Source organism: Pelophylax lessonae (assembly GCF_965119305.1).
Source record: "Pelophylax lessonae genome assembly, chromosome: 5".
Lineage (NCBI taxonomy): Eukaryota > Metazoa > Chordata > Amphibia > Anura > Ranidae > Pelophylax > Pelophylax lessonae.
The window spans coordinates 322,266,055-322,282,522 of NC_138772.1; the positions used below are offsets into that span (position 1 = coordinate 322,266,055).

General features: G+C 42.9%; 1 protein-coding gene across 1 annotated transcript in view; it reads right to left on the reverse strand.

The window, feature by feature from the left end:
• Positions 1-5,492: 5,492 nt before the first annotated feature.
• The window catches only part of PXDC1 (PX domain containing 1), a 134,471-nt gene continuing 123,495 nt past the window's right edge, over positions 5,493-16,468 (reverse strand). Inside the window, exon 5 of the mRNA XM_082258185.1 lies at positions 5,493-6,987. Coding sequence (XP_082114311.1) covers positions 6,870-6,987 — 118 coding nt within the window. The 3' untranslated portion in view covers positions 5,493-6,869. The remainder of the gene's footprint in view (positions 6,988-16,468) is intronic.

Genomic DNA, 16,468 nt, shown 5'->3' on the forward strand with positions numbered 1-16,468 from the left:
ACCCCAGCTCCATGCCCAGAGAGGAATTCTCCATCCACACACCCCAGCTCCCTGCCCAGAGAGGAGTTCTCCATCCACACACCCCCAGCTTCCTGTCCAGAGAGGAGTTCTCCATCCACACACCACCAGCCCCCTGCCAAGAGGAGTTCTCCATCCACACACCCCCAGCTCCCTGCCCAGAGAGGAGTTCTCCATCCACACACCCTCAGCTCCCTGCCCAGAGAGGAGTTCTCCATCCACACAACCCCAGCTCCCTGCCCAGAGAGGGGTTCTCCATCCACACACCCCCAGCTCCCTGCCCAGAGTGGAGTTCTCCATCCACACACCCCAGCTTCCTGTCCAGAGAGGAGTTCTCCATCCACACACCACCAGCCCCCTGCTGAGAGGAGTTCTCCATCCACACACCCCGAGCTCCCTGCCCAGAGAGGAGTTCTCCATCCACACACCCTAAGCTCCCTGCCCAGAGAGGAGTTCTCCATCCACACACCACCAGACCCCTACTGAGAGGAGTTCTTGATCCACACAAACCCAGCCCCCTGCCCAGCGAAGAGTTCTCCATCCACACACTTCCTGCCACCTGCAAACAGAGGAGTTCTCTATCCAGAGAGGAGTTCTCTATTTATGTACCTCAAGCCCCATGCCCAGAGAGGAGTTCTCCATCCACACAGCCCCAGCCCCCTGCCCAGAGAGGAGTTCTCCATCCACACGCCCCCAGCTCCCTGCCCAGAGAGGAGTTCTCCATCCACAAACCCCCAGCTCCCTGCCCAGAGAGGAGTTCTCCATCCACACACCCCCTGCTCCCTGCCCAGAGAGGAGTTCTCCATCCACACGCCCCCAGCTCCCTGCCCAGAGAGGAGTTCTCCATCCACACAACCCCAGCTCCATGCCCAGAGAGGAATTCTCCATCCACACACCCCAGCTCCCTGCCCAGAGAGGAGTTCTCCATCCACACACCCCCAGCTTCCTGTCCAGAGAGGAGTTCTCCATCCACACACCACCAGCCCCCTGCCAAGAGGAGTTCTCCATCCACACACCCCCAGCTCCCTGCCCAGAGAGGAGTTCTCCATCCACACACCCTCAGCTCCCTGCCCAGAGAGGAGTTCTCCATCCACACAACCCCAGCTCCCTGCCCAGAGAGGGGTTCTCCATCCACAAACCCCCAGCTCCCTGCCCAGAGAGGAGTTCTCCATCCACACTACCCCAGTGCCCTGCCCAGAGAAAAGTTATTCATCCACACACCCCCAGCCCCCTGCCTAGAGAGGAGTTCTCCAGCCACACACCCCCAGCCCCCTGCCCAGAGAAGGGTTCTCCATACACACACTGCAAGCCCCCTGCCCAGAGAGGAGTTCTCCAACCACACACCCCAGCCCCCTGCCCAAAGAGGAGTTCTCCATCCATCCACACACCCCCAGCCCCCTGCCCAGAGAGAAGTTCTCCATCCACACCCCTCAGCCCCCTGCCCAGAGAGGTGTTCTCTATCCACACACCCCCAGCCTAGGGTTGCCATCTCCTCCCTTTAAACCAGGACACACATTAATTACACAGGGTGTGGCTGATTAAGGTGGTAATTAAACTCACTTAGTGCCTTATGTGCATTATATTAGCCTCAGAACCTGTGTAATTAACATGTGTCCTGGTTTAAAGGGATGATGTGGCAACCCTAACCCAGCCCCCTACTCAGAGAGCAGTTCTCCATCCACCCACCCCCAGCCCCCTCCTCAGAGAGGCGTTCTCCATTCACACACCCCCAGCCCTCTGCCCAGAGAGGTGTTCTCCATCCACACATTCCCAGCTCCCTGCCCAGAGAGGGGAGTTCTACTGTTATAAATAACAAAAGAAATAAGCCTTAGGATGGTAATAATGATATATGTCATTCCAAAGTTTTGGTAATAGTGACATGCTGCACATGTAGCATGAAGGCCTACACTATCACCGTGTGGGTGAGGTTTGAATGAGGCAATTTCAAGCCTCACTTCCAGTGCAGATTAGAAGGGGCACCGGGAAAGAAGAAGTGAATTATTAAGGACCCACTTCTGGGCTCTCTTCTTTTGTTGTGGCAGTGCCCCTCCTAATCTACCGCAAAGGTGAAGCTTGAAATCGGCTTATAAAGAGCTGCTGATTTCTTCTAGCGCAGCTGCCGGGGTTGCCACCTTTTCTTCTGGTACAATAGTTTTATTGTAGAAAATAAAATAACATAACAACTGGACACTCACGCAGAAGGTAGATTGCACGGTAAATAGCTTATAGACATGGGTTAAGGCATGTACAACCAAGTGATTTTGAATTTGATTTTGACAGGCAGCAGAAAGACATGGAATCTGGACAGGGACATTTTCCTCCTGCAGCCGCTGAATGCCAGTGGGAGAGAGAGGAGGAGATGCTGGCTGATCGGTTCTATTAAATGCCGCCCCTCCTGTCCAGGTGTGACAGGGAAATCACACGGGCGCCCTAGATCATGCGGAGCTACTGTCTGTTCTGAATAATGTGACTGAGTTTCAGGCAGACTGGAACCTGAGCACAATTCAAAACCTGGACAGTTGGCAACCCTAGCAATGGAACCTCTCTCAATGCAGCAGCTGGGGGACACTTTGTAACGCTCCTGCATTTTATGTATGATGTGGATTTTCAGCTGCAGAAATATTCCACTTCAGTAGTCATGTAGAGAAACGCTGAGACACCATTCCCAACTCTGAATGACTCATCATGTGTGGATGATCTCAATTCAGCAAGTAAATACACACACTCAATAAGATGTTTCCTAGAGTGACTTATGTATATAGTAACACAGTGATGATAGGCTGAAGAGACAGGTTGGGTAGAGATGGTAGATGACAGACACTTGAAAGGAAATGTTCTTGAAAGTAAGATAGTAGCAGATGGGATGCAGATAGGTTTAGCAATCATGTATGGTAGCAGATGACAGAGTAGCAGGTGGACATACAAGAGAGATCAACCCAGTGCAAGAACAGGTGGTAGTAGGCTCAAGAGCTAGCAATCTTAGATAATGCAGATGTAGTAATAGTCCTTAGTATGCAGAGCTAGATAGTGTAAACTTTAGTATGAAAGTTATAGAGGTTTCCCCTGTGGGGTACTTATCACTTATAGCAATGTAGCAGAGGAGAGGTTCGGCAAGAGCGGATGATCCGGTAGCGGGATACAGGGATCAGCGCAGCGTGGTTCCGACAGCGAGGTATGCTTGCAAGCATGAGAGCTTCAAGACAGGTTAGCATCAAGGCACAAAGCAGTTTGAACGAACACATGTGAGTGAGAGCCGGCGATCTAAATAGCCATCCAGTCCGGCGCTCAGTGATTACAGCATCAGTCTTAAAGGTGTATGCGCACCTTACCAAAAGAGAATGGTGGGGCGCATACACTTATGAAAGAGTAATTAGGGTACCCAAAGGTACCAGAACATTACACACTTTGGCCCTGCTTGTGCTGTGGAAGGGTTAGATATGTGCTGGGGGGCATTTGGGAGGAGAGAGAACTTGTGCCAGAAGGTGGGGTGGAGGAGAGGAGTGAGCTTATGGTAGAAGGTAGAGTGTGGAGGGGAAGATTGTGTGCTGCGGGGGGTGCTTTGGGAAGGGAGTGGGCTTCTGCTAGAAGGTGGAGTGGGGGGATGTGTTCTGGGAGGGTGCTTTCCAACCAAAGTGCCAACCAGCACATATCCTCTTACCTCCAGTCTCCATCAACAATAAACTGACTGCAGACATCAGATCAGCACAGATCATGCAAAGCGGTGTCTGAGCCGAGGAGGAGGCATGTTCTACAGAAAACTGGGGGGAGAGATGTTGGCTGCCAGATGTGCAGATAGCGGCAGTCTCATCTTCTCAGACACCCCGCAAGAGATGCAGAGCTGGTGTGCTGGCCAGCTCCCATGCTAGCATTCCCCTGTCTCGTTCTGGCACTAGGCTCTGGGATGCAGTGCAGATTAGCATGGATGTCAGGACTGTTTCAGCCAAAACCTGGACAGCTGGGAACCCTAGCAGCACCCCTCTCAAAGTGGTGCCCGGGGCATGTGCACCCCCCCCCCCCCCAGTACACCTCTGCATTACATGCACATTTCATCATGTTATATCACTTTAAAACCCTGTAATCACAGAAAAGTACATTTTTATCTGCCAGAAATGGACTCAATTCCTGTTGTAGGCTGAAAACACACAGCATTTTTGGTGGACTGAGTGGTGTCAGCTTTGCTCAGTGTCCTTTGCTTCAATGGTATATTTACTGGACCAAAAGAAAACAAAAAAGGACAAGTTCTGTTTTAGGGCTTACATCCACACTACAATGATTAAATGTGGGACTTGGTAATATTCTTCTATGAGATAGAACCCAGTCGTAGCTGTAGCACTTCAATAGAAAAAATCAGGATGGCTACACACCCAAAAGTATACCCAAATGACTGCATTTGGGCAGCACAGGTTTTAGGAGACGGGAGGGGACAGTTTTAAGTCTAGTTAGGTGTAAGTTAAATTTCCAAATTAATGGGTTCCTCACATCATAAGGCAATGCCATTTATTCTATTTATAATTATTGTAAACTACATATTTCGGGGTTTAAACAATGATAGACTGAAAGTTTTTGGCCTCATCTTAATAAACTACAGTATAACCAGCTTTATTTTATACATTTGAAAACACTCCCTATTATTACACTATTTGTGAGATGTTCATCAAACCTCTTTTGCATAAACGAACTTGTAATGTAGGCTTAGGTACCCTGAAAATGTTTTTCATTTGCATGTGCAGGGGGGCTCCTCGATTACATGAGGTACCCACATCTTCCCCTTTTATGCAATCCAAATAATAAAGCTATAAATTTAAAATCGAACCAGTACATTTTTCAGAGTCACTTGTAATTTGGATTGCAATAAAGTGAGAATTTTGAGTGACTCCTGTCATCTATCTTGTAATTTGTGACATTATAAAGTACTGTATATGTAAAGATAAAACTTTTTTTTACTAATTTTGGATTCAGTAGAGAATGGTTAAAACCCCTGTTAATTTTTTTCCCATCTGAGTCACAGTGGGAATATTTCTCCTTTACATCTGGTCCCAACTACATAATAGGAAATATCTCCAAAACTAAGTATATCCCCTCTCCGATGGCTGTCACTGGAACAAGTGTCCTCATTGGATGACTGTCCTCTATTCCTGTTTTCTTTTTACTTTCAGTACCAATTATTATTTTCACCAGGACATAAGACAGACAGATAAAGTGGACCTCCCAAAGGTGAACACAAACAGCAATATAAAAAAAAAATTGGCAGTGATTCTAACCTATAACTGCTCTATCAAAAACCAAAAAAAAAAAAAAAATTTTAGCTTTTCCTTTTACTTTGGGTTTTGAAATATGACAAGCACTAGGATCTGAGAAAGAGCATAACTAAGACATGACAAAACAATGTTCTTATATTGAATAAATCAAATAATTTATACAACAAGCTAAATGAACACAAAATGGGTAATGTAAAAAAATCAAAACACTCAAAGCAGATTTCAAATATATTTATTGAGGGTAATATTTTTTCATTTCAATAAAATAGATTTTCAAATGTACTGTATAAAAGAATTAGGATTTTTTTTTCAATAATTTACTATTATTTACATTAGAATGTTGTTTCTGTTAGTATACAGAACTGATACTTGTTTATTTCCATCCAGCAAATATATCTTTCCCATCACAGGAAATGTCACCCCAGCAGAAAGCTCCATACAAAACAAACAATTAAAAATGTTAATATTGCACAAGAACTTACACTGGAATGTAGATGATGTAAGTGAAAAAAACAGCTAGCCCATTAGTGGGCATGTATAGAAGAGGGTCCCTGTAAAGGGACACTGTTTAGACCCTCCTTTAAGGCCACTAGCTGTTTCACTTACATGCATGAGCTCTTGACATGAGTGCCACCTGGCCAGAGTCTTTCTCCATGGTACAGCACATTGTACATGCAAAGGCAACTGCCCATTGTACGTCAACTATTACCACGTCCATCTATTTACTACTCTATTCACTACAGATTTAACTTAACATCAACATTACTACTGGTGCCACTTCCTATGATGTTATCAGTACTAATGAACCTGACTTTTCTTCAAACTAAAATAAGAATACTCACTTGGGTTTGGTCCTTGCGAAGAGGGGCCTTTATAATCGAAAATGGGAGGGATTGTTTTCCTATGTGTTGAGCACCAAGACCAAAGTATGGCTCTTGCACACCTCAAATGGCCCCTCTAGTCCTTTTGAGCTCTTAAACATGTAACTTTCACTTGTTTTTATCTCACATACAATTGGCATATTTCTTAACATACTCATGTCCCTCATTTCACTATATACTAAAACGGCAAATAAATCCATTCCATTTGGTCTTCATTGCACCTACTCTGGATACATTCTGGACAACTGTAGGCAATGAAAAATTATAGCTTTTGTTTGGTTCTTGATCATTCATCCAAATAAACCATAATGATTATTGTTCCTACAAAAAGCCCTTTCTGTGACATAAATTACTGCAATAATATAATGTTGTTGCTGGTGTATGATTCTTTGATCTTCTGGCAACAATTAGGCAAACAATTCTGATCATGCACTATGTTCGGAAAAAGCCACTGTGCATGCAATTAAAGGCTAGATAAGTATTACGGAATGGATATTTAGAACAAGCAAAATTTTATTTCAAGCTTTCCAGGGCATCTTCTGCCTCTCGTTCACATTAAGGCATTCTGAAAAGTCGACTCATCTTTTGCTAAAGTCTGTGCGCTAGTTGCTAAGAGAAATGCATTTTAAAGTTTTAAAAAGGCCACAGGGATAGCAGCACTCAGGAGGTTTCACCTTCATGGTAAATAAATCCTTGCAGGTTCTTCATAGCTTCAGTCTAAAATATCTGTTTCAAATGGAACAAGATGGTAATAGGACAAATTCGTAACATAAGCTGTTGGGTCATCGGCGTCCTCAGCCTCTTGAGGAAAATCTGTTCCATTTCCAAATCTGTAAGAAAGGACAAACAAAGGTAACCTAAACAAATGAAAACCACAGAAAAGAGTCTCAGGTTGCTGTGATAATGCTGCCTACTTGATTTAAACACAGTTTATGGAACAGCTGGACATACAGGCATGATCTGACCTCCTTCACACAAAATACTCAAGCTGCTTGGTGCATAAACATGAACACTTAGGCCATAGATGGATCAAAAATCGCCTGGTTCATCCAAATTTTCGATTCATCTATATGGGCAGGCTGGTTGTACTGAAGTTCATCTATCGATTGACTTCAGTACAACCAGCCTGTCTGGTTTTTTTTTTTTTTTTTTTATGTGATCACTGCTGGCAGCTACAAGCGCCAGCAGTGATCATTGTATTCTGAAGGTGGGGAAACCTTCAGAATAGCAGTAGGAGGGGAGGTATCAGTAAGGATTTTCTTCAACCCTTGGTACATTACACTGGCCAGTGTTTATGAAGAACAGGCACACTCAGAAACACTGCAGACTGAAAGTATAGAAGTAGTTATCTCCTGTTCAGCTAGACCCTGAAACAGAGTCTCTCTTCTGCTGACTAATTCTGCTGGACCTATTGTAAACAACAGGCTTTTACTACAGGGTGGGTACAAAAAAAACTATACAGCATAGGGAAATTACCCTAGGGCTTCACCTGCTGGTTGGATAAAAAAAAGTATTTATTTACAGTATATGCAATATTTCATATTTACAATATTAAAAAGATTTTGACTATAGTAAGGGAAGAAAATAAGTACAAAGCCCTATACAATGCTTTTGAAAGGTATCCTGTGGCAATACAGAATTTGTGTGCCTACATTTCCTTTCTGATATGTTATATTTCTTTGAACTCCAGAAAAGCACAGCACTTAATGAGAAACAGTCAGCAGCTCTGGTCTGCTACTTTCTCAAAATTGGTGCCTCGCTATTGTGCAATAACTGATGAATAGCGTCAACCAACCAACACCAGTGTGCAGGAGGTGGGAGGAGATGGTTTGTCCAGCAAATATAACAAAAACAAGAATTGAGCAAACTTTAGCACTGCTAGGGAGATTGGGTGGTTTGGTTTCAGCTACAGCAATTTTTATTTTTAACCACTTGCCGACCGCTCACTAAGCTGGTACTGCGGCAAAGTGGCTCGTTATCGTCCATCGAAGTAGACCTACGTCGCTGGACTCCTCCCCCTCTCGGCGGGAGGCTCGCTCCCGCTGTATTCAGACACAGCGGGAGTCGGGCTAGGGGAGGAGAGGCGGTAATCACAGCCACTCTTCCCCGATTGTCGGGGATCGAGTGAGGAAAATCCGCCCACTTGTGTAAACAAAGCAGGTGGATCTCCTATGTGACAGGCAGGGACAGATTACAGGATTCAGCATAGCTGAACCTGCGATCTGTGCCTGTGTCACCCAATCCCCTCCCCCCACACACGTCAGTAAGCACCAGGCATACATTTAACCCCTTGATCACCAATAAAGTTAACCCCTTCCCTGACAGTGTCATTATTACAGTAACAGTGCATATTTATAGCACTGTTTACTGTAGTAATGTCACTGGTACCCCCAAAAGTGTAAAAAATGTCAGTTAGGGGTCCGATCTGTCTGCCGTAATGTCGCAGTCTGGCAAAAAAAAAAAAATCACAGATCGCCGCCATTACTAGTTAAAAAAAAAACAATAAAAATGACATAAATCTTTCCCGTAGTTAGTAGCTGCGATAACTTTTGCGCAAACCAATCAAAATACGCTTATTGTGATTTTTTTTACCAAAAATATGTAGCAGAAAACAAATTGGCCTAAAATGTTAAAAAATTTTGATTTTTAAATTTTTTTTTAGGGAATTTCATATAAAAAAATTTTGAAAAATATTGTTATTTTTTCAAAATTGTTGCTCTTTTTTTGTTTATAGCGCAAAAAGTAAAAATCGCACAGGTGATCAAATACCACCAAAAGAAAGCTCTTAATTTGGGTATAGAGTTGCACGACCATGCAATTGTTTATTAAAGTAACGCAGTGCCGAATCACAAAATATGGCCTGGTCAGGAATGGGGTAAAATCTTCCGGTCTTAAAGCGGTTAAAAATAGGCTCATTGAGAATTTTTTTGTCAAAGACATGTAGCTAAATACATTTTGGCCTAAATATATGACAAACATTGAATATATTTGATATTTTTTTAACAGTCAAAGTAGAAAATGTCAATTATTTTGCAAAACTTTTTTTATTAATATCGCAAAAAATGAAAAGTGCAGAGATGATCAAATACCACCAAAAGAAAGCTCTGTTTGTGGGAAAAAAGGATGTAAATTTAGTTTGGGTACAGCGTTGCATGACCGCGCAATTGTCAGTTAAAGTCGCACAGTGCCAAGTTGCAAAAAGTGGCCTGGATGTAAAGCAGGAAAATCCTCCAGTGGTAAAGAGGTTAAAAGACCTAAGTCGTGTGAATAAGAAATGACTCTCATAAGTGTAGCCTTGGCAGAGTGTAGCCTGTCCCAACCCATGTTAATTTGTTGGACAGTCTGGATGTAAATATGGAGCAAAAATTAAGCAAAGGCTAATGAAGTAAGAAAATTCAACAGCTGCAGGAGGAAAATGTTAATTATGCTATTGAAAATCAAAAAAAAAAAATCGAAATTCGGAACCATTTCATTTTATTGTATTGTGGCCTGCCTGCGACCGGTTACTAAATCACTTAAGTGGCCCTTGCTCTTCAAAAGGTTGAGTACCCCTAATTTAAACCTTTCAATGCTATTAGCACACAACTGCTATTACTATTACTTTCAGCTGAAAGTGTACATCACCTTTTAAATTATGGCTTAACCAAAATAGAAAAATCGAAAATTCTGCAGCTTATCAGTCTTTCAATGTGATGGTTGTATGTGTTTTTTTTTTTTTTTTTAGGCTAATTTCCTTTATTTTTCCTGGTCGTCCTGCCATTAGAACACTTTCTGTCCTAAGGTGACAACTCTCACTCACTGTACTGTATCTAAGGAGGTGTAGCGTTCACACCCTAGGAAATTAAAACACATCCAATATTCCCCAATAACATGGGGGGGGGGGGGGCACGCTGTAATGCACAGAAATAGCTGGGAACAATATAACTGATAACAGTGTGGCACAGGCAGGAACACACATACACATATATATATATATATATATATTTTTCTTTTTTTTTTTTTTTCTTTTTTTTGTACTTATCAATAACACAGTTACAATATCACCAAGCACTTTCAATAGTAAATTTAATGGTTTCACATTGAGAACCCCAAAGCATTTCAGCATCCCCAGCTCATTACATACCAAAGGTGCTCCTTTGACTAAACTCCAAAAATAAGCAAAGAAAAGAAGGTTATTGCTAGAGTTACATACATTTTAAAGTGGTTGTAAACCTCAGACAAGAAATATGAACAAAGCATATCCCTCTACAGTGTGTTCTTGTCTCAATCCAAAGCACGGGAAATGTCATTTCTGTCCACTGCCTTGTTCCTCTGCTATAAACATGAGTCACTTCTGACAAACAAAATGGCCCCTGTGCCCACCTATAACTGGCCTTCACAGGAAGGAGCACATGGAAGGGCAGCGCATGCAAGACAAAACCAGAAAAATTCCCAGCTCAACTTGCCAACCAGTCTGCTTACAAACCAAATTAACCTGGCTAACAGTATGCGTTAAAAACAGGGGTTTAGTTAGCACACATTTGAAAATGTATGTGTAAGGTACACTCCACGGCACCCTGTATTACCTGCAGTCCTAACTCCTGTAAATCTATGAGAGTCTCAACAGTGGAAGCACATGCATTCTAATGGATAGATAGGGGGCAGGTGAGCTTGAGGGAGCCCAACCCTCCTTAAAGGCACAGGGGCAAAATGGATGCCCAGCACATAGCACAATGGCAGCAAAGGCATCCAGTGTGTGGCCCTGAAGCTTAAGCATGCGTTTGCAAATGTGTGCTAACTAAACCCCTGTTTTTAACGCATACTATACTAGACAGGTTATTTCGGTTGGTAAGCAGACTGGTTGGCGAGTTGAGCTGGGAATTTTTCAGGTTTTGTCTTGCCTGCGTTGCCCTTCCATGTGCTCCTTGCTGTAAAGGCCAGTTAATGGTGGGCGCAGGGGCTTGCGTAAGCTTCAGGGCCACACACTAGATGCCTTTGCTGCCATTGTGCTATGTGATGGGCATCCATTGTGCCCCTGTGCCTTAAAGGAGGGTTGGGCTCCCTCCAGGCTCACCTGCCCCCTATCTGTCCATTAGAATGCACGTGCTTCCACTGTGGAGACTCTCATAGATTTACAGGAGTTAGGACTGCAGGTAATACAGGGTGCCGTGAAGTGTCCCTGCAGCTTACGCATGCGTTTTCAAATGTGTGCTAACTAAACCCTTGTTTTTAACGCATACTGTTAGACAGGGTAATTAGGTTGGTAAGCAGACTGGTTGGCGAGTTGAGCCGGGAATTTTTCTGGTTTTGTCTTGCATGAGTCACTTCTGACAAGTTTTCCCAACACCAAGAGAAAAATGGTGCCAGGGGAGAGGGCGCCAGCAGATTAACAGCCTCAGCTCTGTTCCTTTGTGCTGTGTGAAGGGGCATGTCCCTTCTGTCCAATCAGCTCTCAGAGCTCTCCTCACTGATGTAACTTCAGCTCTCCACCCCCTGCTTTTCAGAGCTGAGAGATCCTGTGTAAATTCTGAATGGATGTAGGGGACAGATTGTAATGTTCTGGTACCTTTGGGTACCCTAATTACTCTTTCATAAGTGTATGCGCCCCACCATTCTCTTTTGGTAAGGTGCGCATACACCTTTAAGACTGATGCTGTCATCACTGAGCGCCGGACTGGATGGCTATTTAGATGGCCGGCTCTCACTCACAAGTGTTCGTTCAAACTGCTTTGTGCCTTGATGCTAACCTGTCTTGAAGCTCTCATGCTTGCAAGCATACCTCGCTGTCGGAACCACGCTGCGCTGATCCCTGTATCCCGCTACCGGATCATCCGCTCTTGCCGAACCTCTCCTCTGCTATATTGCTATTAGTGATAAGTACCCCACAGGGGAAACCTCTATAACCTTTATACTAAAGCTTACACTATCTAGCTCTGCATACTAAGGACTATTACTACATCTGCATTATCTATGATTGCTAACTCTTGAGCCTACTACCACCTGTTCTTGCACTGGGTTGATCTCTCTTGTATGTCCACCTGCTACTCTGTCATCTACTACCATACATGATTGCTAAACCTATCTGCATCCCATCTGCTACTATCTTACTTTCAAGAACATTTCCTTTCAAGTGTCTGTCATTTACCATCTCTACCCAACCTGTCTCTTCAGCCTATCATCACTGTGTTACTATATACATAAGTCACTCTAGGAAACATCTTATTGAGTGTGTGTATTTACTTGCTGAATTGAGATCATCCACACATGATGAGTCATTGAGAGTTGGGAATGGTGTCTCAGCGTTTCTCTACATGACTACTGAAGTGGAATATTTCTGCAGCTGAAAATCCACATCATACGTAAAACGCAGGAGCATTACACAGATAACTATAAATAAATAGGTACAACTTATTTAGGAGGATTTTTTAATCTCTGTGTATCACCTGAGGCCAGTCACTTCATTGGGTATAGGTTAGGGTTTACAGCCACTTTAAAAAATATGCTCACTGGAGCACTGGGCTGTGGAGGGGGGAGGGAGCAACCGGCTGAGCCTCTCACCGGCTTGCTGAGAGGCTGAGCCAGGTGCTGGTCCTGGCATGTAGGCGGATCCTGACCATATGGTGTGATCTTCAGCTCTGCCTGATGTCTGCTGAACATGGGTCACAGGAGTCCAAAACGATCTGCACTCCTGTGATCCACAAGAGAAGTACAGCCAAATGAGCTTTAGCTGTACTTCTCCTTTAAGCAACTCTTGCTAATCCGAAGAACTACAGTGCTACCCCTATCCACTTAATATGTGTATATAATACCTCCTATCTAATTGTGATTTAGATTAATTCATCAGCTTTTAGTACGATACATAAACATTGTGTGTACATCATAAAATTAATAAATAAATCTGAAAATAAATACAATTCATAAGGTCCGTTCATCATAAATGTTCAAAAAAAAAAAAGCTCTGTGCAGTGATGCAATATAAGTGATTATTCTTAATTCAGTAATATATCTCAGCAGCATGCTCCCCTTCTGTGGTTCCAAACTCACTGACAGCTGTGGAGGGGATGGGAGCAGCTGGTTTAGGCTGTCAACAGCTCACTGAAAGGCTGAGCTGGGTGCTGGACCAGGCATTTGTGCAGATCCTGACTATATCGTCCATCTCTGCCTGCTGTCTGCTGAACATGGGTCACAGGAATGCAAAACGAACTGCACTCCTGTAATCCACAAGAGAAGTACAGCCAAACGAGAACTTTGTCTGTACTTCTCCTTTAACCACCTGCCAACCAGCCGCCGTACATATACTGTGATGGGCACTTACCGGACAGTGTGGACCCCTAAACCATACAGCGTAAGGGTCTCACAGGCTTGGTCCGGCATAAAATCCGGGTGAAGTACTGTGGATGGAACTGGCTATCAAATGCAGGTTCACTGTATACTTTCACCAGACGGTCCCCATATAAAAAGGAAAGGAAGAATCCCAATAGCGTAATATTGCTTAAAAGAATCAATTTATTGTCTTCAACATAAGTATAAAACTCACATTTGGGTGATAAAAAACAGGCACTGTAAGAGCGGTAGATCTCTAAGATGACGGTGCGCAGCGGGGCTTGGCTCCGGCGTGCGTTCCACCGCTACCGGAAGTGACGTTTCCAAGGGGCTCGTAGCCGGAAATTGCGTCTACGTGTTTCGCCTCCCACTGGGCGTTATCAAAGACGTATTTCCGGCTACAGGATGGGTCATCTTATTTATACCCCTCCTTGTATAATCAGGTTGTACACTTCCTGTTTCCTGTTGGGTGTACCCAGCCTCATGTGCACCCAAAACAGGAAATCGTCACAAGAACTGTTTACATGCGGCTTAATATAAATGGATTTCCGCATAAAAACAAATAATTTGAAACAAAACTCCTTACAACTTGACATCTATATTTTGGAAATGAGTATTCCACCCGGAGGCACATATAAAAAACATATTGTGAAACCGATACTATAATAAATATAGAAAATATAAAAATATATAGGAGCAAACAGGGACAGATACTGCCACCTCCCGTAGGGCGGAATTAGTAGTGTTGGATATAAAAAGATATAAAAAATCAGAAATAAATAGTATAAAAATTATGTAATAATATGAGATACTAATTGTTGGATAATACCAATCTCAAATGTGTAAGGGTGGGCTCTCTGAAATGGAATGCCCATCTCCATTTACCATACAAAAAAGTATATAAAAATATATATGGGTACAATAGATAACAAACTTGGGGTAAATGTATGTCTGCAAAAAGATAACGGAATAGAAATACCAATAAATATATAATTAGTATGTGGATAAAATACCAAAAAATCTTCCTTTCCTTTTTATATGGGGACCGTCTGGTGAGAGTATACAGTGAACCTGCATTTGATAGCCAGTTCCATCCACAGTACTTCACCCGGATTTTATGCCGGACCAAGCCTGTGAGACCCTTACGCTGTATGGTTTAGGGGTCCACACTGTCCGGTAAGTGCCCACTGCCTAGGGGAGAGGATCATCACCATCGCACTATTGTTGCATGCATTCAATTCCAGCACTTGAGCACCTTTTCGGGTTTCAAAACCAAAAGACTTTCACTTGTCACTTGCTGACTACTGCACCTTTTGTTTTTTGATATTGGATTTTTGATATTGGACTCTTTATATGTCACTTACCTGTATTATGTCTATCAATTGCACTACATAAGAGGTGGTGATTTGCACTTTAATTTAATATATATGTCAAGAGTTATTCATTTATTTGTATTTATATATACTTGCATATTTTCTTGTTGATTTGAGATCTTATGGGGTATTTATTTACACATGCATCAATCATAAATATTTAGCACTTTGAGCACTTTATTAGAATTTACACACCCAAATCTGCGCTGTCCTCTTCACATTTTCACTTTTAAATCATTTTTGATTTTTATGCACAGCGGCACCTTTGGATTTACTCTATATATTACCATAGCGCAGCATTAATTTTCGTTTCACATATACTGTGATGGGTGGGTGGGTAGGTTGCAGTAAAACAACGTACCTGTACGTTGCTTCGTGGGAGCGCTCCGGGGGGCCCCTTTCGACACAGGGGAAGCTGATCTGCGGGGCTGGTGGCCGCGATTTCTTCTCGTGGAGACAGAACGGCAGTCTGCCGTTGTACACACGGCAGACCCCTGTTTTGTCAGCAATGAACACAGGGCCTATGCTGTCCTATTTAGGAACACAGGTCCCTGTGTTCATTCCATGAGTACATCCCCCACACAGTTAGGAAGCACCCCCTAGGGACACATTTAACCCGTTGATCACCCCTGGTGTTAACCCCTTCCCTGCCAGTGCCATTAGTACAGCAACAGTGCATATTTATAGCACTGATTACTGTAGTAATGTCACTGGTCCCCCCAAAAGTGTCAAAAATGTCAGTTAGGGGTCCGATCTGTCGGCCGCAATGTTGCAGTCCCACTAAAAATCGATGATCGCCGGCATTACTAGTAAAAAAAAAAGTTACATAAACCTTTCCCCTAGTTTTTAGATGCGATAACTTTTGCGCAAACCAATCAATATACTCTTATTGGGATTTTTTTACCGAAAATACTGTATGTAGAATACAAATTGGCCTAAAATGATGAAAAAATTGGATTTTTAATTTTTTTTTATTGGGAATGTTTTATAACAGAAAGTAAAAAAAATCTGTATATATATATATATATATATATATATATATATATATATATATTTTTTTTTTTTTCAGAATTGTCGCTCTTTTTTTGTTTATAACGCAAAAAATAAAAATCACACAGATGATCTGACACCACCAAAAGAAATCTCTATTTATGAGAAAAAAAGAACCTCAATTTTATTTGGGTACAGCATTGCACGACCGTGAAATTGTCAGTTGAAGTAACGCAGTGCCGAATCGCAAAAAATGGCCTGGTCATTAAGGGGGTAAACCTTCCCGTCCAGAAGTGGTTGAGCAACCACTAATAGCAAAACTGTTGTGCGATGTAAAGCATAAACATTCCCACATATCGGCCTTTAAAACCCTGCTACTGTGGCTTTATCCTGTGCTGTTCTGGCAGGCAATGCTCTTGCTATTATCCAGTGAGACAGCTCAGTATAACCGTATGGGGGGGTGGGATAGAATGGCAAGTTTTCATACTGCCAATAAGAAAAGCCTAGAATGAGCCATAGCGGTAGGGTTTTGGAAGCTGCTGGAGGAAAGGGACAGGATCACTTTTTAAATTCTATGAAATTGTGGATCTTGTGGAATTGTATAGCCTTCTATAGAAAATTAATTTAACGCCATCTATAGTTCTCT